Source organism: Eretmochelys imbricata, chromosome 2 (genome assembly GCF_965152235.1).
Source record: "Eretmochelys imbricata isolate rEreImb1 chromosome 2, rEreImb1.hap1, whole genome shotgun sequence".
In the NCBI taxonomy this organism is placed as follows: domain Eukaryota; kingdom Metazoa; phylum Chordata; order Testudines; family Cheloniidae; genus Eretmochelys; species Eretmochelys imbricata.
In genome coordinates this window covers 24,571,745-24,596,028 of record NC_135573.1, presented here as the reverse complement: position 1 = coordinate 24,596,028, position 24,284 = coordinate 24,571,745, and the positions used below count along the sequence as shown (strand labels likewise).

The window sequence follows — 24,284 nt, the reverse complement described above, 5'->3', positions numbered from 1 at the left end:
GGACCCTGTAGTAACTGTGTTTACCTAGCAGTCCTGAGTTCAGGTACCTGTGGTTCTTCCCTTTGAGATCCTGTTGTCACACACTGACATATAGGCAGCGTAACCCAGTGGTTGGAGCAGGAGTTTGGCCTATGGTCAGAGGAGAATCAAAGGGGAGAATTGGGGGTGTGGTCAGGAGGCAAGCCAATGGTCAGAGCCAGGAGCCAGAATTGAACCAAAGGGCAAAGCTGAGGTCATGGCCAAGAGAAAAGCCAGTGGTCAGAGCCAGGAGTAAGGAATCAGGAGTTCAAAGGTAGGCAGTGTCTAGTACTGGAGCAAGGGCTGGGCAGGAAGCAGGTCTGGTGCAGCTGTGGGTGTGGTGCAGCTGTATGGGTGCGGGGGGTGCTGCAGCACCCCCAGGTTTTACATGAGGCTCTGCTCCTGGCCCCTCACGAAGGGTCCCAGCTGCTGGCCCTGCTCCCAGGGCTCCCCTCCCTGCCCTGCATGCAGGCTCCCGGCCCCACGCTCAGGGCTGCTGGCCCCAGCCTTGGCCTCCTTACCCCTGTCTGGGTGTCCCCCCGCAGGAGACACAGTCCTGTTCCCGACCCCTGGCTTTCAGCACGCCCACTATTAAAAGTGTTCCAGCACCACTGACCGTGCTCTTGTTGCTACAGGATGTAAATGGTGATCTGTTGACCCTTCTGAGCAATCTGGGAGCACAGCACTCAGTGAGGGATTGTTGGGCCCAGCAGAGCTTATTGGGTTGCTAGGGATCCGAGCCCAGAGGCAGCTGAGTATCTGACACCCGTGACAAGTATAGTGCCAAAACAGCCTTCTGAAATGCAAAGTATTGTTTAGTTTGCAGGAGGGGCAAAGCTTATAGAGAAAGAGGATTTTTAAACAACAGACATGCATATAGACTGTCTATCATACCTAAGGTCTGCCCATCCCCTTATGGTAACCTACAGACTTAACATCTTCAGGTATCCACAGGCGTCTGTGTCTCCGTCTGGTTCCCCTGAACAACTACCTCTCTCTCTTGAGAGAGAGTCCCTTTTTTAAACCGGCCAGAGTTCTTTGGATCTCCTCTGTTCCTGGGCCTTTGTCTGCCCTGGTTTTGTCCCTTACCAACCCTCAAACATTTGCAGAAAAGTGGCTAAACTTGAGCCATTCTTTCTTTTCTGGCTTTGTTTTCCTCCAACAGTCCCCTATTAAACTAAACCAATATATCCATATAGTAAACATTTCAATAATAAGGTTGATCTACAGTATTCCTAAACTATTGCAGGAACTCCAAGTCTGTCACACTACTCATGGATTGGGATCATAGTAAGAATAACACTTCCAAATTTGAGTGCCTTAAGACAGATACATGCGAATCTCTTTCGGACACCTCAGTAAGAAAGTCCTCATTTTAAGCTGTGCTTTACACCTACTGTTGTCAACTCTAAGTCGTGCAATATTTGGTATTTTTCTTAAAGCCTCATTTCCTGGAGTCATGTGAATACAACAGATTTTCATCTTTAATTTTTTAATAAAATGTAAGTTTCTAACCCTCGTGGTTGTGGGGAAAAGCTTGAAAGAGAGAACGCTAAAAGTTTAAAGACTAGAATACAAAAAGAACCCCAAATTTATTATTTTTAAAATCTCATGATTTTTGAGCCAGTTTTGTAATTTTGGGGGCCTGACTAATGCTTTTTGAACACTTGGGTTTGTCAATAATGTATACCCGAGTTTCCTACTGAAGTCAAGAATTAAAATTTCGGCCTAATGGTATACATAAAATAGAGCAAAAAGTATCATTCAGGCTTATATCTCCAAATTATTACTTCAGAGTATAAAAGCATTCTTTCATGTACAAGCTTCCTTCACTCACATTCTGTAATCTGATGGAGTTCTCATTCATGCAGCTCACTCCTATTTATGTTAACAGGAAATGTTATTGGACATACTGGATATTCTTTCATATTCCCTGCAGTCTGCTTTTTTTTTTTCATTTTTTCTGTTTTATTTTTCTTTGATGACTATATCAGTAAGAACGGCAAAGAAAGGAACTACTTGAATATATTTTCTCCTGAGATATGAATCATGTTATTGTTTCTTTTCAGTTTCATCCATCTTTTATGAGGCTTTGGTAGAAAATTACTTTTTAGCTATCTCGCTGATGTCAAAACAGTAATCTTAAACTGAACCTTTTTAATAGAGTGGTTTCTTTTTGGGGCAGTACAAAAAGCTTTATAGATCTACATAGCATATATGACACTACGATACAAGGCAATAGCAAAAATATACAGCCTAATAGGCAATATTCTTCTGTTTCATCTGATATAGCCAGAGGTTTCTTAAATTTTCAAATCCCAGATTAACTTTTTTCAGGTCAGTGAAAGCTTAAACCAAGCCAATTAGATAATATAGATGTGTCTCTGTTTTTAATAGTCAATAATTGGTTGTTATTTTAAAAAAATTAAAATAAAATTTTAGTAAAGTTATTAAAACTCTAGCTATTAGAAAGATTTATGCTTTTTGAGCTGGATCACATGCCCATAAATGTAAATGGTAAAGCTGCAGGACCTGGCATTTTGGTTCCGATTCAGCAAAGCACTTAAGCAAGTGCTTTAGTCCCACTGAAGTTAAACTAAAACAAGTGCTTAAGTGCTTCATGGAATAAGGAATAATCCCTAAATTACTCCTAGATGGGTCTTAGTTAACAGGTACAGTGTTGGGCAATCCCTTTCTGACCAAGAGTAAGCAAAATATACAGATTCCCCCACCCTCTATAGTGAAACCACTCTTTGAATAGTAATCATGCAGTTAATATAACTGATCTAAGGAATATTTGAAAGTTGTATTGGCTCAGAGATTTAGTACAGAGTGATAGTTCATACATGCAGAGATAGCTGTCTATCATAGGCAGGTTCTCTTAGTACATTACTATCTTAGATACGTATAGCGAACAAGTCTGCTGATTATTTAGGGAGGGCGAATATTGTCAAAATAGAGCATCACAAACATATTTAAAATGTAAACCAGCTCATAAGGAATAAATTGCTGTACAGAAGTGGGAAAGGTATATGATGGCTGAGATCATATGTGTTTATAAAAGGATTTAAGAAGCTAATAATCAACCTTGTCTGTTTCTGATGTTCTGACCATCCAGGTAATGGTACCTGGAAGACAAAACAATCTTCTTCTTCAGCAGCTGCTCTCAGATACCGTATACAAAGTTACTGTCACTCCCATCTATTCTGATGGGGAAGGAGTCGGTGTCTCAGCTCCTGGAAAAACCTGTAAGTACAAACATTTGGTTTTAGGCAGACGGAAAGGTCTGAGTAAGAGATGTTTTGTTTTGTTTTTTTCTCATACTATGCAAACATTTGAGTTCAGGTTAAAACATAGGTTCAAATTAAGAATGAAGAAATGTATGAATCAGGACTTTTATACAAATCCCACTGCACTGACTGATAAACGTGACTGTTTTTAATCAAGTTTGACTATGTCTTGTGCTGTGAACTGTCAAATATCAGAAACTCAGTGGGAGCAAGGCTGGTCAGTTTTTGATTAAATTCTAGATAAATTCATGGAGGATAGGTCCATCAGTGGCGATTAGCCAGGATGGACAGGGATGGTGTCCCTAGCCTCTGTTTGCCAGAAGTTGGGAATGAGCGACAGGACATGGATCACTTGATGATTACCTGTTCTGTTCATTCCCTCTGGGGCACCTGGCATTGGCCATTGGCCATTGGCAGAAGACAGGATGCTGGGCTATATGGACCTTTGGTCTGAACCGTATGGCCGTTCTTATGGTTTGGGAGTCCACCAAGGAGTCCAAGTTCTGTAGAAAGTGATGATGATGCCATGAGTCGGGGACTCTCCTCCGGGGGACTGAGTCATCTATCTGCCGCCCTGACCGGGAAAACCGAGAAGTCTGCTGCTTGCCGGGGGCTAAGATTCGCGATGTGACGGAGAGACTGCCGAGACTCATCAAGCCCTCGGATCGCTACCCCTTCCTGCTTCTCCACGTGGGCACCAATGATACTGCCAAGAATGACCTTGAGCGGATCACTGCGGACTACGTGGCTCTGGGAAGAAGGATAAAGGAGTTTGAGGCGCAGGTGGTGTTCTCGTCCATCCTCCCCGTGGAAGGAAAAGGCCTGGGTAGGGACCGTCGAATCGTGGAAGTCAACGAATGGCTACGCAGGTGGTGTCGGAGAGAAGGCTTTGGATTCTTTGACCATGGGATGGTGTTCCATGAAGGAGGAGTGCTGGGCAGAGACGGGCTCCATCTTACGAAGAGAGGGAAGAGCATCTTTGCCAGCAGGCTGGCTAATCTAGTGAGGAGGGCTTTAAACTAGGTTCACCGGGGGAAAGGAGACCAAAGCCCTGAGGTAAGTGGGAAAGCGGGATACCGGGAGGAAGCACAGGCAGAAATGTCTGTGAGGGGAGGGCTCCTGCCTCATACTGGGAATGAGGGGCGATCAACAGGTTATCTCAAGTGCTTATATACGAATGCACAAAGCCTTGGAAACAAGCAGGGAGAACTGGAGGTCCTGGTGATGTCAAGGAACTATGATGTGATTGGAATCACAGAGACTTGGTGGGATAACTCACATGACTGGAGTACTGTCATGGATGGTTATAAACTGTTTAGGAAGGACAGGCAGGGCAGAAAAGGTGGGGGAGTAGCACTGTATGTAAGGGAGCAGTATGACTGCTCAGAGCTCCGGTACGAAACTGTAGAAAAACCTGAGTGTCTCTGGATTAAGTTTAGAAGTGTGTGCAACAAGAGTGATGTAGTGGTGGGAGTCTGCTATAGACCACCGGACCAGGGGGATGAGGTAGATGAGGCTTTCTTCCGGCAGCTCACGGAAGCTACTAGATCGCATGCCCTGATTCTCATGGGTGACTTTAATTTTCCTGATATCTGCTGGGAGAGCAATACTGCGGTGCATAGACAATCCAGGAAGTTTTTGGAAAGCGTAGGGGACAATTTCCTGGCGCAAGTGCTAGAGGAGCCAACTAGGGGGGGCGCTTTTCTTGACCTGCTGCTCACAAACCAGGTAGAATTAGTGGGGGAAGCAAAAGTGGATGGGAATCTGGGAGGCAGTGACCATGAGTTGGTTGAGTTCAGGATCCTGACGCAGGGAAGAAAGGTAAGCAGCAGGATACGGACCCTGGACTTCAGGAAAGCAGACTTCGACTCCCTCAGGGAAGGGATGGCCAGGATCCCCTGGGGACTAACTTGAAGGGGAAAGGAGTCCAGGAGAGCTGGCTGTATTTCAAGGAATCCCTGTTGAGGTTACAGGGACAAACCATCCCAATGAGTCGAAAGAATAGTAAATATGGCAGGCGACCAGCTTGGCTTAATGGTGAAATCCTAGCGGATCTTAAACATAAAAAAGAAGCTTACAAGAAGTGGAAGGTTGGACATATGACCAGGGAAGAGTATAAAAATATTGCTCGGGCATGTAGGAATGAAATCAGGAGGGCCAAATCGCACCTGGAGCTGCAGCTAGCGAGAGATGTCAAGAGTAACAAGAAGGGTTTTTTCAGGTATGTTGGCAACAAGAAGAAAGCCAAGGAAAGTGTGGGCCCCTTACTGAATGAGGGAGGCAACCTAGTGACAGAGGATGTGGAAAAAGCTAATGTACTCAATGTTTTTGTTGCCTCTGTTTTCACTAACAAGGTCAGCTCCCAGACTGCTGCGCTGGGCATCACAAAATGGGGAAGAGATGGCCAGCCCTCTGTGGAGATAGAGGTGGTTAGGGACTATTTAGAAAAGCTGGACGTGCACAAGTCCATGGGGCCGGACGAGTTGCATCCGAGAGTGCTGAAGGAATTGGCGGCTGTGATTGCAGAGCCATTGGCCATTATCTTTGAAAACTCGTGGCGAACCGAGGAAGTCCCGGATGACTGGAAAAAGGCTAATGTAGTGCCAATCTTTAAAAAAGGGAAGAAGGAGGATCCTGGGAACTACAGGCCAGTCAGCCTCACCTCAGTCCCTGGAAAAATCATGGAGCAGGTCCTCAAAGAATCAATCCTGATGCACTTGCATGAGAGGAAAGTGATCAGGAACAGCCAGCATGGATTCACCAAGGGAAGGTCATGCCTGACTAATCTAATCGCCTTTTATGATGAGATTACTGGTTCTGTGGATGAAGGGAAAGCAGTGGATGTATTGTTTCTTGACTTTAGCAAAGCTTTTGACATGGTCTCCCACAGTATTCTTGTCAGCAAGTTAAGGAAGTATGGGCTGGATGAATGCACTATAAGGTGGGTAGAAAGCTGGCTAGATTGTCAGGCTCAACGGGTAGTGATCAATGGCTCCATGTCTAGTTGGCAGCCGGTATCAAGTGGAGTGCCCCAAGGGTCGGTCCTGGGGCCGGTTTTGTTCAATATCTTCATAAATGATCTGGAGGATGGTGTGGATTGCACTCTCAGCAAATTTGCTGATGATACTAAACTGGGAGGAGTGGTAGATACGCTGGAGGGGAGGGATAGGATACAGAAGGACCTAGACAAATTGGAGGATTGGGCCAAAAGAAATCTGATGAGGTTCAATAAGGATAAGTGCAGGGTCCTGCACTTAGGATGGAAGAATCCAATGCACCGCTACAGACTAGGGACCGAATGGCTAGGCAGCAGTTTTGCGGAAAAGGACCTAGGGGTGACAGTGGACGAGAAGCTGGATATGAGTCAGCAGTGTGCCCTTGTTGCCAAGAAGGCCAATGGCATTTTGGGATGTATAAGTAGGGGCATAGCGAGCAGATCGAGGGACGTGATCGTTCCCCTCTATTCGACATTGGTGAGGCCTCATCTGGAGTACTGTGTCCAGTTTTGGGCCCCACACTACAAGAAGGATGTGGATAAATTGGAGAGAGTCCAGCGAAGGGCAACAAAAATGATTAGGGGTCTAGAACACATGACTTATGAGGAGAGGCTGAGGGAGCTGGGATTGTTTAGCCTGCAGAAGAGAAGAATGAGGGGGGATTTGATAGCTGCTTTCAACTACCTGAAAGGGGGTTCCAAAGAGGATGGCTCTAGACTGTTCTCAATGGTAGCAGATGACAGAACGAGGAGTAATGGTCTCAAGTTGCAGTGGGGGAGGTTTAGATTGGATATTAGGAAAAACTTTTTCACTAAGAGGGTGGTGAAACACTGGAATGCGTTACCTAGGGAGGTGGTAGAATCTCCTTCCTTAGAGGTTTTTAAGGTCAGGCTTGACAAAGCCCTGGCTGGGATGATTTAACTGGGAATTGGTCCTGCTTCGAGCAGGGGGTTGGACTAGATGACCTTCAGGGGTCCCTTCCAACCCTGATATTCTATGATTCTATGACATTCAACTATTTTTAGTTAGTGCCAAATCAATACCCCAGCCAAAATGCTGTTGGAGAGATTTCTTTTGGATGAGATATTTTTTAAAAAGTTCCTGACCATTTGCAGTTGTTAAAGACCCTGTTGAACTTTTCAGCAGAATTGTTATATTAGTTCTAGACAACATACCAACACAAGTCACTACATTCTCTCTAACCAAATTCAACCTGTGGATAAAATGGAAAAAGATAGACCTACTGCGCTCTGCTAAACAGCTGGCATGTTCCACCTGATAAGTGGCTGTATTTCAATGGTGGCTGAAATTATCTCTGTGCATAATTTGTGTATCACTTTCAGTCCCTGATCCTGCAACACTTACATGCATGCTTAACTTTAAGTACATGAATAGTCCCGTTGACTTCAGTTTAGCAAATACATAAGCATTTGCAGAATCAAGGCCCAAATTTATGACGCACCTTGGGATACTTTGAGTTGAAAGGAAATATACACATGAAAGATAATTATCACAGAATTCCCTTTTACTCCTCTATTCTTGGGGGGGGGTTACATTAAGGCTGTGTATTAATTTGAAATTACAATACTTGTTCAATAGACACAACAGTCCAAATTAATCCTTGCTATAACTCTTTTAGAAACTCCATATTTTTTAATTCACTGGCATAATGCTGGGGATGAATTTGACTCAACAGGCCCAGATCCTCTCTCAGACACATGGCTGTGGCTCCTCTGGACTTTTGGAAGTTGTGCCTGTGTACTTGGGGGCAGAACTGGTCTCCTTATCTAGAGTTATGTGTAATCTGGGTTATTATTTATATTCATGTCTATCTTTTATACAAGTGCTTGTAAGAGATGCAGATATGGAAGCTCACAATTTGTTTTGCTTTTAGTGCCTCTTTCTGCCCCCAGAAATTTAAGGGTCTCAGATGAGTGGTACAACCGATTACGTATTAGCTGGGATGCCCCTCCATCACCAACAATGGGTTACAGGATTGTCTACAAACCTATCAAAAGTGAGTTTTCAAAATTGGTTGCTTTGGCTTCTGTTTTTGCTTTTTCAGTTTTCACATCTATTGCTAAAAGTCCCACTTAAAACAAAAAACTATAACTGATTGCAACTAAAAACCTGAGAGCCTATAGAAATACATTTTCAAAGTAGTTCAGAGAGATTTAGACCCAATTTTTCCAAGTGCCCTGTAATTTTAGATGCATTAATTTTTGGATACCGAACTCTAGCTATGTAGAATACCTAACTGTAGACTTCATTCACAGTTAGCCAAGCCACACCCACTCATTCAGATCCCTCTGAAAAACATTTCTTTCATGATGACCATAAGAACTGAGTTTACTGTTATAATGGGGAGGAAATAAAAATTAAAAAGAAAAACACGCCAAGGGCTGAATTCTAAGCTATATCCTAAGCCGTAAGCAGTGATTACAGTTAAGATAGACATGGCAGTGTTTGCAGCTCTTTGTCCTGGTCCCAGTTCTACACAGTTCCTGATCCCAGACTCAGAGCTGCTTTAAATGATGCAGGTTTGCAATAGCCCTGTAGGGACTTGTTTTGTGAGTGGGGATCCCCAGATCCTGTTATGCCTCCAAGCCAAGGGAATCTTCAGCTGCCTATTTAGGGCAGTGCTGAGTCCCCTTTGTTCCCCTGGAGCAGCACAGAAGGGGCTTAGCAAGTGCCAGCGTCGAGCCTTAGATGAATGTCACTGCTGGATTCCTCAGTGTGTGCTGGTTTCCACATGTCTGTCTTAGACTGTGAGTTGCTCTGGTTATGAAGTGTCTTCAGTTCTGTGTACAGTACTGAGTGCACCACTGGGGCTAAGCAAGTAATAATAAAGCAATGTGTTTAGGAATAAACCTATTTTTGACTACAGATTATGATATTTTTTACTGCCTGATAATTCCTTTAATTACAAAGTATTCTATTCTTTTTCAGTCCCTGGACCAGCACTGGAGACCTTCGTGGGGGATGATATTAACACCATTCTCATTCTTAATCTATTCAGTGGAACTGAGTATAGCATTAAAGTATTTGCTTCATACTCAACAGGCTTCAGTGATGCCCTAGCAGGCACAGCCAAAACATGTAAGAATGATTTCATGCTGTTCAGATCTCTACGGACCATTTTCCCATTGTAACTTTAGCTTCACACAACTCCCTGAATGAATTCTCACACGAATTCTTTTCCTCTTCTAAGTATTTTGAGCTAGTTGTTTGCTGAAAGGAAAAGCCTTTTTTCATCAGACAGAATAGAGCTTTAACATGTTTCCTGCTGGAATTAACACAAGACAGGTCATAAAGCAGATATTATTTATTATCATTCAACTCTAGTAACTATACATTTGCTTAATGAAAGTCTGTTTTCCTTTTTCTGATCAGGCAATTCTTCGAAATCATTTGAGTTAGGCTTTACATCATGGAAACCTTAACCTTAAATTCAGCTTTGACAACAGTATTGTTATATCAATAACATTTTTGCTTTTAAGTGAATTATTAACACTGTTTATTGGTCCTTCTCAAATTCCAGTTCTGTGGACTCAGGATGTAGATGCCTTCTTTCTGCTTCCTGTCCTTTATTAGATATTATTTTGGGGATTATTTTTTATGCAGGCTTTTGCATTACAATTATTTCTTTAAAATTAATTAATAAAAGTGGTCACTCACTTTTTTCCTTTTTCTTCTGATTTTTGGATAATTATATTGCAGCATTTTCTTGTGTTCTGGCATTTTTATTGTAGCAGTGACTATTTGTTTTTATATTCAATTGCAGTGTACTTGGGGGTGACAAATCTGGATGCATATCAAGTGCGCATGACTAGTATTTGTGCCCAGTGGCAGCTTCACAGACATGCTACTGCATACAGGATAGTTATAGAATCTCTTGTTGGTAAGTTAGCACATCGTTACATATCCACTCGGCTTAATAGTTTGTAGGAATGCTGCTTGTAGAGAACCACAGGACTGGATCTAAATGAAATTTGCAAACAAAATTTCCACTCCTAAAATTAGTAAAATTGTAAAAGTAATTGAATGACAGTGTTTAAAATAAGTGGAGGAGAGCAGAACTACACAGAAACTGGAAATGAATGAACCACAAAAAATTTGGAGTTAGAGTTCCCTTAACATAAAAGCTTGACTAGTTATCTGTGACTACACAGGCTCCAGGTCACCCCCTTACCTGATACTGCCTTGTATCTAGCAGGAGATCCAACAGCCTCCTGCTCCTTTCCCCCCTCCCACAGCATCTTCAGGGTGCAGCCGCCCATCCTTCTCCATCTCATCTCGTCAAACCCACTGGTCTCCAGCTCCCAGCTAAGTCGCCTGCTTGGGTTTGTTCAGCCTCCCACCCTGCAGCAAAAAGATCAAGAAACACTCCTCTATGTTCCTTATCTGCTGCTTCCAGCCCATTGGATTGTGTGGGCGTGAACGTACAGGCTGGCTCCCAAAAGAATGGAGGATGGAAAGCAGTACTGTTGGTTACTTCATAAAGATCCAGAAGGGAGAGTTAACCTCCTGTCCATTTAGATCTGATAAATGGAGATGTCCAGGCCCATTGAGGGAAGGGAGCTATGGTGAATGCTCAGTGGGCTTTACCTTATCCAGATGAGGTTCACGGGGGCTATAGCTGTATGCAAGCTCATTTGCTCATCCCCGGTAGACGCTCGCTGTCTTGTTATGGTGAAAAACAATTACCTTGCATAGAATGACTCCCTTGAAAAGCTTGAATAACTTGAGAAGTGCAGTTAGTAAAACCTAATCAAGTTAACCAAAGACGACATGAACAGTAGATGCTAATCTGATTGTAAAATAATGACCCTTGTATTTTACAATTGATGGATTCAGATAAGGTTTATCTGAAGGCCTGAAATACAGAGAAGCTATTTTAAAGCAACGATCTTAGTTGGCACGAGGGAGTGCAGATTTCCTTCTTACCTGGGAGTTAGCCTAAATTCTGCTTCCTCTGTGCCTATTCATTATTATGTAGGACTGCCAGACATGTGTTTAACCTAGCCTGAGAGCCTTAATTTGAGAACGAACAAAAGAGCCGTTCAAATAGCTCCTTATTAACATCTGTCATGAAGAACTTTCATTGTCCAGCTTGTTCTGCATCTCACTCAACCAGTTGTCAATTATCTTCATAGTATTGCTACTCAACTTGATATGCATAAAATGGTTTTTACTTGGCAACAAATGGGACCTATTGGCACATTTAGTAAATACTATATAGAATGTGTAGTATAGTCTTTCATTTCCCTGCAACGCTCCTTACTTTTACGGATGTTTACTTCTCTTGAAAGCTTTATTTTAAGTATTAAAATATCCATCACCCTGTTTTCAGTGCCCATGCTTTCTCCATTATCCATATAGTTATTCTTTCTTCCATTTGAGAATTAAACAGAATTCCCTTATGAGCCCAATGAATAGTGATCCTTAATCGGTTAAAGAGGTTACTGGTTAAATCCTTCCAGCAATTAATGAATGCACTGCAAATCCAGAGAGCAAGATGCCCTGACTGGGAATGAAATTTGATTCCAGAACACAGCACAGCTCTCATTGGCATCTCTGAAAGGCCTGATCCAAAGCCCATTGAAGTCAATGTGAGTATTCCCATTAACTTCAATGGCATTTGGATCAGGGTTTTAATGCACAGGGGGTGAATTTGCAGAGGCACCACTTGAATCCTATGTCAGAATTATTGGGAGTGGTGAGCATTAAATGGTGCCCAGGCTTTTTGGTGGGCCTCTCTGCACACAGATGAATTTAATCCAGATTGGAGGCAGCGTGTGGCTCAAAATGGTTAATAAATAGAGAGTTCTTATAGCCACTTCATTTACTGTCATATTCCCTTCCAGTTTCAGGCCATTATATGACACATTTTTTCAGGAAAATGGTAGGTAAAATTCTGTTCTAATGGTTCCTTTTATAATTCCTTTTATAATTCCAGATGGGAAGAAGAAAGAAGTAACCCTTGGTGGAGGGACATCTAGACATTGCTTCTTTGAGCTCATGCCTGGCACTGAGTATAAAATCAGTGTCTATGCCCAGCTTCAGGAGATAGAAGGCCCTGGTGTAAGCATCATGGAAACTACATGTAAGTGAAGTCTCTTAAAGGTCAGCCACCTCAGGCTAACCCTTGGTTGTCCCCATTGGGGCAAGAGGCTAGAACCAATGTACAGTAACCACCTGGGTACTAACAGTTTTTTTTCTCTTTCATTGGGGTTTTTTAATTGTTCTTCCTCTGATAGTGCTCAAAGGGTTGCTTCCTCCAGAGCATTCTCAAACATAGCTATGCATTTCTCCCGGGAGCTAATAACCACACACAGGAATGGGGTGGCAAATGCAGCCCTCTTACAAAACAGGGGGAGGATGTTTTAGCACAGTTCACAAATGGTCCCTTCTGGCTGTAAAATCAATGACTCTCCAAAGAGGATTTCAAAACATGGACAGCATTGAAAACCAAAGGGCACAAAATACAGAGAACCAGTGAAAGATTCAGATCTTTGATGCTGTCATTGGGAATAATTTTCAAAAGCGCCTCAGTGGATGAAAGTCAGTGGGACTTGGGCTCATAAATCACCAGAGCACTTTTGAAAATTGTATCCATTATTATTTCTCAAGGGGCATAAAGTGAGCTAGATGCCTCACAAACATATAAGAAGATAGGTCCCAGCTCCGATGAGCTTACAATGTAGTGAGACAAAAAAAGGGATGAAGGGAAGGAAATGGAACACTTTTTCCAGCCTCGCCTCTCTCTTTTCCCTGTCTCACCTCCAACCCAGTCTTTCAGTGTATTTAGTTTAACCACTCACCTAAGTGGTATGCCCTCCCCTTTCCCTTCTTTCATCTGCCTCACTCCCCCAGCAGACACTTTTATCACCTCCCCTTTCAGTTTAATCCACACCACACTTTAGGGCAAATGTGAAAAATCAGGACAGGGGGTGGGTGGTATTAGGAGCCTATATAAGAAAAAGACCCGAAAATCGGGACTGTCCCTATAAAATTGGGACATCTGGTCACCCTACCACACCCAGAGTCTTCCTCCTGGCTTCTACGCAGCAAAACCCTTCCCAGATTCCATCCCTCCACCTCCTACATTGTCCAGGCCCATTTCCCATTAGAAACTCACTGAGGATAATGAACAGTCTGAGATCCTGATGCCTTTGGGAGGATTGGGAAAGGTTTGCTGTGGGCCTGGTGTCCTGGAATCTGGGTGTTTGGGAGAATCAGGAGGAATTCAGCTGGTTCTCATGCTCCCCCTGCACTACTCTGAATAGACTGTAAAATTAAACCCTTTCTCCAAAGCCAAGTTACCACATGGAAGGTTAAGCATGTCAAATAAAGAACTGAACTGCCCAAGGTCCCATTTTGTGTGCTTGTGTCTCATGGACATTAGGAGGGAGCAGCCCCTGCATTCTTCCGAGTGCAGAGACTGCAATTGTGCCTGACCCTCTTACAGATGGGAGCTCCTCCTAGCCTCCACCTTGCATTCATGCCAGGCATAATTTACCCCTTAGGTGATTCATAGACTTGGCCCTAACCTTTTCCTCTTAAAGTCAATGAAAAACCTCCCATTGATTTCAGTGGGAGATTGGGCCCACTAGATGTAACTGTGGGCACAAATCCCTTTATGTGCCAGTCTTTCTGGGAATCCTTTCTGAAGGATAGTTTTATGCAACTGTCCTCATCACCTGTAACCATAAATACAATGTGTACATTGTGGTGAATATCAAATACACTTTTCCCTCAAGGAACAACCTTTAACTACATCGCATGTGGCTCCCTACCTTAATCATGTTGAGAATACTGGAAAGAATGTTGTCTGACAAGGTTTGGAACTTTTCCTCGGTCATAAATGTGGAAATCAAGCATGTACATGTTACCTCTGTGAACTCCGCCTAAAACTATATTGAAATTTGCTAACAAAGCTTTATTCAATCACTGTCAGAACCACAGCAGAGCTGATAATTTGTTCAGCCTCATTTCTGGGAAAGTGCCATTCAGAGACTCCTCTTAATGTGAAGTAGAAGACAAGGAAGCCAATTTTTTAAGATTACCTGTGCATAGTAACCTTGTAACAAATCATGCGCTGCAGGCAGCGAGAGGCACAATGACTCGATATTACACAGAGAGCTACAAATCTGGTCTCCAGATTAAAAAAATACCAACCTCTACCAGTTGAGCTAAGGGAGAGTTCCTTTAGGGCCAGACTATTGTCTTTTCTGCATGCCTGCACTGGGCTGTAAGGAAATGGAAGGCCCCTCCTTATTTCCCTGTGCTGGCTGCCTGTGGTAAGTATAGCAGTATGCTGGGGAAGCCAGCCTTTGAGGAGTTGTTACTTCCCCTCCTGGGCAGGTGGGCAAGGGAGTGGTCAGAAAGGGATAGGAGAATTATACCTGGCACAGCAGAGTATGGACACTGCAACTCTAGGGCCTGCGCAAGATATGTCCCCCCAGAGCAGGGGAAAGTGTCTGTGTCACAGTCTGCTTCCCGAGCTACTTCTGGGACAGCACAATACGCTGTATCATACATAAAAAGAAAAGGAGTACTTGTGGCACCTTAGAGACTAGCAAATTTATGCATCCGATGAAGTGAGCTGTAGCTCACGAAAGCTTATGCTCAAATAAATTGGTTAGTCTCTAAGGTGCCACAAGTCCTCCTTTTTCTTTTTGCGGATACAGACTAACACGGCTGCTACTCTGAAATGTATCATACATGGGGCTTGTGGCAAAGCCACAATTTAGGCCTTAGTTGGTAGTTGCAGTAGTAGATCCAGCCAATAGCGGTAGACATCACAAGCGTATGTACACACACACAAAGCTAGCCTTTGGGTTGTATAACTAGATAGGTATGCAAACAAAACAAAAGGAGAAAATGCCTTACCCCAAATAACTAAAAATGTGTGAAGGTGTCTTCAGATAAGATTTCTTCTTGGTATTCTCTCCTTTTAATTTCTAGTACCATTTCCAACTCAACCACCGACTTCTCCTTCAACAATAGCTCCACCACCTACAATCCCTCCTGCAAAAGAAGGTAAACATGTGCTGTGTTTATGGGTTAAAATAGTCTTAACTTATGTAGATCATTTTCTGGTTTTGATCACTATTATAGATTTCTAGGGCCAGATTTCCAGTTCGTATAAATTGATGTTGCTCCATGGAAGCTAATGGGTCTGGGCTGATTTACATGCATTGAGGAACTGTCCCCGGATTGTGTTTTATTGTTTGGCGGACCTTTTTGGTGAATTTATGCAAAGCATACAATTGGTAAATAATTAACACGTTTTAAATATGTTGCAACAGAAGGAAACAGATAGGTACATTTTACTGTAGACCAGTGTATATATAGCCTAGTACCGTGGTTTTCAACCTTTTTTCATTTTCAGAGCCCTAAAAAATTTCAAATGGAGGTGCGGACCTCTTTGGAAATCTTAGACATAGTCTGCAGACCCCCACAGTTCAATGGACCACAAGTTGAAAACCACTATTCTATGGTGACGACAACCTTTCGTGGATTCCATAGACATGCACACAGGTTGAAAGCTACTGTCCTAGCAGTTGTTAGACTTATAAAACAACATGATTTTTCTAGTCCATAAAAATATTCTAATGCAGAAGGCATTGGCCATGTGCATTTACTATACTCACAACTCTTCTCTTTAAATAAGGGCTTCCCCTGGCTTATCAATCTCCTATAAACTTCCCTGAGTCTCATATAGAGTCTCATAAATGTTTCTGTTCAGAGTGCTTTATTGTTGGGGATTAAGGGCAGATCCTCAACTTGAAGTCAATGGAGCTGTGCAACTTCAAACCAGCTGAGGAACTCATCCTTAGATACAGCAAGAAAGGGATCGTACGCACTGCATAGAACTGTGCAGCAGCAAATATACCCAAAGCTGAGTACACTTCAGCTGAAAACAGCAAGAATAGTCACATTTATGTGTCTTCCTCTTCTGACCCTTGGCACTTAAGTGAATTTCTTCCTTAGTGGGTAAAAAATTTTTTTCAGGGCCAACCTCAATTTATGCCCACTTTCTTGCCCTAAGCAATTGCTGTGCAAATTAGGGAGGAGACTCCAAGGAGCCTTGTCAGGAGTAACTCCTCAGTGAGATGGAGCTCAGCTCCATGGGGACTGTCTACTGAACAGCATGCAGGGGTGAGCGGCTGAGGTCCAGCCTCACAGGTCCAGACTGCTGTCTATTCTGCATGCCTGCACTGGGCTGCAAGAGGATGTAAGGCTCCTCCTTATTCCCTTGCTCTGGCTACCCGTATCTAGTCTGCTGGAAGAGGAACATAAGGAGTTATGGAGGTTACTCCAGTATGTCAGCTGGAGGAGCTTCTGAAGAGCAGCTCCACAGCCTGGCAGTGGAGGATTTCTCGCCCTGCTACCTAGTACAGTGGCTCAGTATGTTCTGCCAGCTTCTCGGGTTATGTAAATGTGTGTGCTACATTATTTTAAAATTAAAATGTTTAGCAAAATATTTAATAACCTTTAAGACTTTAACCTCTGATATGTAATCACATCTGCTAGTGTAGATGCTTCATCCCGTGCAGATCCCTGTTGATTCTGCATGCACTCGGGTGTCCATGCCAGCAGATCCTGTTGCCGGACTGAGACCTTAGTGAGTATTAACAAAGAAGTTACCAGTGACCAAAAAGTAACTTCCAAAATATTTGTTGTTCAACAGTTTGCAAAGCTGCCAAAGCTGACCTAGTGTTCCTAGTGGATGGGTCATGGAGTATTGGAGATGACAATTTCAATAAAATAATTGGATTCCTGTATAGCACTGTTGGAGCTTTGGACAGAATTGGTCCTGGTGGAACTCAGGTAACAAACACAAAGAGAGAGAGCATAACCGAACAAGTGTATCTAGTGTCTAAAATCAAACCAATCAAAGTGTGGTTGACATTGTTTCACACTTCTTTCTATAAACTGAGTTCTGGCAGCAGTTCTTTTGCAGTATCTTATTTTATATATTTCATAGGGTGAGATTCACCAGAGAGACAGCACAATGTGTAAGAATGATTCAAGTCTCTCTTAAGCCCTCACAACGGGATTTAAGTAGTATTTAGGCCTTGTGCTGCTCCTCCACCTGGTGTTTATTTCAACCCTAGTCCTCTAGAAACAATAGTGTTTTCACTGACATTAAAAATTGTAAGCTTATTTTTCAATTTTCTTGTTTTTATAAATTCATCTGCTCTAGACTAAGCACAAATGTGATATAAAATAAAGCACAATATTTAAAATAATTACTATATTCATATTTTTAAAGTACTTGCGCAGGAAAAGATGATAAACACTGAATGTGCTCTGTAAGAGTTTTTTATAACCTTTTAAAAAATACAGCTGTGCATATCACTGTTTTAAATCACGCCATTTTAATTTTGTTGTTGTTTAATATTGAGGCTACAAAAGCACCCAAAAGGTGTTAGACACTTTCCAAACATAGAGAAACACTTAGTCCTTGCTTTCTCTTAATTTCTGATTCACATCAGAACAAATTATTTTTACAAACATAGTCCTCAATCCCACAGAAACACATGCTTAATTTAAGGCAGGGCAGGGCTCACGTAGCAACACATTTGGGAGAGAAAATAACTAAAAAATAGTTTCTCATGTTATTTCTAATACTTCCTAAGTTTTGGTCACAATCTCACAGTTACTCACATAAAACTATTTCTGAGCGGGAATAACTATACATATATGAGCAACTGTGTATAGGATTTTGCCCTGGGACTGAACAGGGAATGCTTTTGCAAAGGTGGGAAAACTTCCTCATCCTGTTTCTACCCAATGAAACCAGAAAGTGATAGGCAGCAACCAAAGCTGCAGAGAACAAATTTGAACTTTATGTAGTGAAATTAAAAAAAAGAAATTAAAGAAGACTTCAAGTCAAGGAGGGAGCAAAAGTCCAAACAACTCTTATTTTAAATGATCTGGTTCACGTGCCCTTGTTAAACGTAGAACAGTGTTTACTAACTAGCATGTTTTCTGTATACAGGTTGCCATAGCTCAGTTCAGTGATGATCCCAGAACAGAATTTAAACTGAATGTGTACAAAACGAAAGAGACTCTTCTTGAAGCCATTCAGCACATAGCGTACAAAGGAGGAAACACCAAAACAGGTGAGAGCAGTTGTAGGCTGTGAAACAGTTTCTTATGACCATTTTCTGGACAGAGTTACCTCTCCATTTGCAAAGTGGTTTGTCAGGATAAGGCCATGTGACATCAGTGCAAGAAGAGTGGGGATGAAGATAGTCGGCAGTGGGGATGAAAGACGAGACTCTGGAATGTCCCACATCATCATGACCAGAGAGCCCGGGTGATCTCCTGGTTGCACTACCCACATGATGCACCTCTGCACTTCTGGGCCTTAACCCAACTATAGGGCTGGGGAACAGTGAAGGGAAAAGGGTCTACCGAAGACAAATGGCTGTGGAGGCTGGGGAAGGTGGAATGGGAAGTAATGTGGATTCATGCTGGCAGGTGGAAAAGTGAGAGACTCCATCCTGGAGAGGGAAGTTGTTCAGGGGTTTGCAGTGTGTTTCAGCAGATCAGGGGAGGAATGGGTGTGGTACTAGCTAGAATTGTGTTTAGCCCCTGAGGATAGCTTTCTGAGGAGGAGGAAATTCAGCTTGAATACTGGCAGGATTATTTGGGGCCATAGAGTTTATCGTCTCAGACTTCACAGAAATTTAATGCAACTACTTGCACTGCACTGTGACCACAATTACACATTTCCATTTTCCCCAGAAAATTCTGCACTGGCATTTTTGAACTACTTGCATCCTTGTAGGGGAGGACTTGGTGTGTGTTGACTACCATAGGACCTGCCACATCCCAACCAAGTCCATTTAGTATAGAGGATTTGGCCATATCTTTTTAAACCTAAGAAGCCAAAGGTCAAGAGATGAGAGTTTGAAAATACAAGGTCAAAATTAGGTTCCTAAATCCATATTTATTCATCTATATAAGTGGCCTGATTTTCAAAAGTGCCAAGCACACGCCAGCTCTCACTGAAGTCAGAGTTTGCTGCTGGGTGCTCAGCACTTTTCAATATCAGGCTATCTATTTAGGTGTCTAAACATGGCTTTAGAAGCTTGGCGTTAGGTAAATGCTTTTGAAAATCTTGACCTAATAATTTATATGGGGCTTTGTTCTTTTATCAGTATATAAAGCATTAACAGAAAATCTAGGATGAACCAGATTCGTTTCATAGTGAATTTCTTCTGTTTCAGGCAAAGCAATTAAGCATGCACAGGAGGCCTTGTTTACCACTGATTCAGGCATAAGGAGGGGTATCCCTAAAGTTTTGGTGGTCATTACTGATGGACGATCACAGGATGATGTGAACAAAGTCTCCAGAGAGATGCAACTAGATGGTAACACATATATTAAGAAATGTTTGCATTTTCAGTTTTTCCTGCTCCTCCATCTTCATCTTCATAATCACTGTTTAAGCCCAGACACAAGATATGGATAATTCCTGCCCCAGAAGGGTTTACAAATCTAATCCAAGTCAGAAGTAAAGCAGACAGCACACACTGGGAAACTCTGAATTCCACTAGGGAATGACTAGCATTTTATATAATTTATTTGTAGTTATTAGTGTTATTGGCTCAATTTTTGTGCATGTTTTTAAAATCATGCAGACTACTCACATGCTTAAGTACTTTCAGGAGAGGGGCCTACAAGTCCATATTGTCATCCACAATAGATAAACTCACTTTTAGAAGCATCCGAACTATTTTGTCCTTCCAGACAAGAGCTCTTATGAAGCACCTTTGATGGACTCTTGTGCTGCTTCTAATCTGCCGCTCATCTTCCAATAACTATCTTAAAGTTTTTATACTAACTATCTCAGGGTTTTATATTGGTGCCCATCACCATGGTTTCTGAGCATGATAATTAGATTATGAACATTATAACTATTGTTGTTTAGTATTTGTACCAAGCCCCAAAGTGTGCTTGGAACAGCACAGAACATTTACACATGGTCCCTGCCTCCAAAAGAACGAAGAGGAAGCTTGGGTTCCAGACGGGCTGGATAACAGAAATAAGTGTCTATAATGGCTGTTGGTTCAATAATTAGTATGCACACACTTTTTTTTTTTTTTAAATTTGCCATGTACAGGGCTCTGACTAGTCACTGGGTCTTGTAGCCCAAAACAATATGGTCTCTCCATTGAGTTATCCACTTGCATCATTTGAATGTCAGATATTGACTCATAAGAAATGAATCATGCTATGTTTATTTTTCATGCATTTACACTGAAATCACGGCTGAGCACAGCATCTCGCTAATAAAACAAGAATTACATAATAACAGAACTAGTTTTTAAATTTAGAAGCGCAGCAACAAAAATCCCAAATCCCTAACAAAAATAAAAAGGCTCTCCAGTTAAATTGAACCAAACTATTTTGAAGAGTTGATCAACTAGATACATTGTGTATTATGCATTGGAGCTCACTAGAGCAGTGGTTCTGAACCCAGGGTATGTGTACCCCAGGGTTTAGGCAGAGGTCTTCCAGGGAGTACATCAACTCACATAGATATTTGCCTGGTTTTACAACAGGCTACATATAATGGACTAGCGAAGTCAGTACAAACTAACATTTCATACAGACAATGACTTGTTCATACCGCTCTATATACTATGCACTGAAATGTACGTACAATATTTATATTCCAATTGATTTTTATAATTGTGTGGTAAAAATGAGAAAGTCGGCAATTTTTCAGTAACATTGTGCTGTGACATTTTTGAATTTCCATGTCTGATTTTCTAAGCAAGTTATTTAAGTGAGGTGACACTTGGGGTACACAAGACAAATCAGACTCCTGGAAAGGATATAGTAGTCTGGAAACATTGAGAGCCACTGCACTAAAGACACAGTGTGGTCTGCTGGATAGGACACTGGAATGGGAGTCAGGAGACCCGAGCTCTGTCGCTAGCTCTGCTTTGTGACCCTGGGCAAATCACTTAATCTCTCTGTGCCTTTGTTCCCCCTGTCTGTGTTGTCTGTTTAGATTGTAAACTGGTTGGAGCACGAACTGTCTCTAACTATATGTATGGACTGTGTCTAGCACAAAGGAGCCCTGATATTGGTTTGGGCCTATTGTAATACAGATAACAAGAATTATTACAGTAAAAGTCTGGTGTATTTGTGAAAGGAACGAGTTTCAGAGGTTGGAATTCTCAGTTAAGAAAGTCCTTCTACTGGCCATGGCATTATGTACAAAAATCCCTGCATTCAAAAATAAAACAATGTAAAACTTTAGAGAATACAAGTCCAATCAGTCCTCCTACTTCTTGTTCAGTCAATCATTCAAACAAGTTTGTTTACATTTGCAGAAGATAATGCTGCCTGCTTCCTGTTTACAATGGCACTTGAAAATGAGAACAGGCACTGTTGTAGCTGGCGTGGCAAGATATTCACATGTCAGATGAGCTAAAGATGCATATGTCTCTTGAGGCTTCAACCACCATTTCAGAGGAATGTGTCCATGCTGATGATGAGTTTTGCTAGATAACGATCCAAAGAAGTGCAGACCAACGCATGTTCATTTTCATTATCTGAGTCAGATGCCACCAGCAGAAGGTCAATTTTCTTTTTTGGTGGTTCGGGTTCTGTAGTTTCTGCATCTGAGTGTTCCTTTTTTACTCACTGAATTACTGAGTTACTCATTGAATGCATCCGATGAAGTGAGCTGTAGCTCACGAAAGCTTATGCTCAAATAAATTTGTTAGTCTCTAAGGTGCCACAAGTACTCCTTTTCTTTTTACTCTTTTTAAGACTTCTGAAAGCATGCTCCACACCTTGTCTCTCTCAGATTTTGGAAGGTACTTCAGATTCTTAAATCTTGGGTCGAGTGCTGTAGCTATTTTTAGAAATTTCACATTGGTATCTTCTCTGCATTTTGTCAAATTTGTAATGAAAGTGTTCTTAAAACGAACAACATGTGCTGGGTCGTCATCCGAGACTGCTATAACATGAAATATATCGTAGAATGCGGGTAAAAAAGAGCAGGAGACATACAATTCTCCCCTAATGAGTTCAGTCACAAATTTAATTAATGCATTATTTTTTAATGAGCGTCATCAGCATGGAAGCATGTCCTCTGGAATGATGGCCGAAGAGTGAAGAGGCAAATGAATCTTTAGCGCATCTGGCATGTAAATATCTTGCGACGCCAGTTACAACAGTGCCATGCGAACACCTGTTCTCACTTTCAGTGACGTAATTAAGAAGTGGTCAACATTATCTCCCGTAAATGTAAACAAACTGGTTTCGCTTAGCTATTGGCTGAACGAGAAGTAGGACTGAATTTTTCTACTTTTACATTTAGTCAGGAAAGGAGCCAAAGGACATGGTATGTTTGTATTTGATTTCTGCTCTTCGAATGAACACATTACAAGAATATTTCCTTTTGTTTTATAGGTTTCAGCATTTTTGCTATTGGTGTGGCGGATGCAGATTATTCAGAATTAGTTAACATTGGCAGCAAGCCTAGTGAAAGACATGTCTTCTTTGTGGATGATTTTGATGCCTTCAAGAAGATTGAAGATGAGCTGATCACTTTTGTCTGTGAAACTGCATCAGCAAGTTAGCCATTTTGATTTGTATTTGTGCCTATGCAACATTCAATACCTGCTAAATAAGGAGTTTATTTATTCACTTTTCTATTCCAAAAATTCTATTTCCATTCCATTGAAACATACAGTGAGTTTTCTAATATCTCTATGGCTATCATTGCTACAATATTATTGTGGTACAAGACTAATCGGGTTCTGGTTGCGGTTATTCAGGGACCTCTGTTATACTGGTGTAAACCCAGAGAAATTCCACTGACCACAAAGAAGTTGCTCTGAATTTACAGCAGGGTAAATGAGAGCAGGATTTTGGTCTACAATTTTTAAACGACTTTTTATTTTCTACAGACCCTTAACCTATTCTGTGATTAGTGTTGACTAAACAGTCCTTATTTAAACAACATCTGTAAAATGCATTCCTCAGGGCCAAATTCTAGTATGTATATAGCACACAAATTGGAAAAGTTATAGCCCAAAGGGGAAGGGTGGAGCAGGACTTTCCTGCTATAATTCTGGCACCTCTCCAAAGTCATGGAGATGTCATTCTTCTAGACCCTCTATGACTAGAGGAAAGGAGGGACTTTCTGGGTCAGGGCCTAGTGGTCAGAGGGTATGATCCACGTTTCATACACACACACCCTCATTATGTTCCATTATATATATGCCTGGAAATGGCATGTATGTAGCTGACATGAATATAGAGCTGCAATCTGCCAGAAGTGAATACACAAGAATGTTGCTTTCTTTGTATTCCGATGCATCCTTTTTTAAACCCTTACAATCTACTTCTTGATGGTTGCAGCTTCAACATTATGCATCATTAGTAGGGCCCTACCAATTTCATGGCCATGAAAAATGCATCATGGACCGTGATATAAGACCTTTCCCGTGAAATCCGGTGTCCCCTTGTTCCTAGGAGCGCCCCAGAAATGTGGGGGTCCTAGCTCAGGCTGGGCTGCGGAGGGACAGGACGTATCCATCCCCTGCACAGCTGCTCTGGGGGGAGAGACCAGACCCACCTCTGGGTGCCTCCCTCTGCTGCAGGATGCTCTGGGACAGGGCAGCAGTCCCAAAGGTTCCTGCAGCTGGAGGAGACTTTTGGGTTTGATCTTCCCTGTGCTGCTGGGAGCGCCCCAGCAATGGGGACTCCTAGCTCCGGCTGGGCTGGGGCGGGACGGGATTTGTCCATTCCCTGCACAGCTGCTCTGGAGGGAGGTGGGGGGAGATCAGACCCACCTCCACCTCTGGGAACCTTCTGTGGCTGCAGGAAGCTCTGTGATTGCTTCCTTCAGAGTCCAGCTCTGAAGGCAGCACAGAAGTGAGGATGTCAATCCCATGACCACCGTACAACAGGTTTGTGACCCCCCCTCCCC

At 42.3% G+C, this 24,284-nt stretch overlaps 1 protein-coding gene across 1 annotated transcript in view; it reads left to right on the top strand.

Annotated features, from left to right (window-relative positions):
- COL14A1 (collagen type XIV alpha 1 chain) overlaps nucleotides 1-24,284 on the top strand; it is a 167,747-nt gene that overhangs the window by 68,858 nt on the left and 74,605 nt on the right. The window contains exons 19-28 of the mRNA XM_077808839.1: nucleotides 3,137-3,266; nucleotides 8,199-8,321; nucleotides 9,254-9,403; nucleotides 10,089-10,205; nucleotides 12,264-12,410; nucleotides 15,275-15,349; nucleotides 17,004-17,143; nucleotides 18,318-18,441; nucleotides 19,555-19,698; nucleotides 22,760-22,924. Of these exons, the coding sequence (XP_077664965.1) occupies nucleotides 3,137-3,266; nucleotides 8,199-8,321; nucleotides 9,254-9,403; nucleotides 10,089-10,205; nucleotides 12,264-12,410; nucleotides 15,275-15,349; nucleotides 17,004-17,143; nucleotides 18,318-18,441; nucleotides 19,555-19,698; nucleotides 22,760-22,924 (1,315 nt within the window). The remainder of the gene's footprint in view (nucleotides 1-3,136; nucleotides 3,267-8,198; nucleotides 8,322-9,253; nucleotides 9,404-10,088; nucleotides 10,206-12,263; nucleotides 12,411-15,274; nucleotides 15,350-17,003; nucleotides 17,144-18,317; nucleotides 18,442-19,554; nucleotides 19,699-22,759; nucleotides 22,925-24,284) is intronic.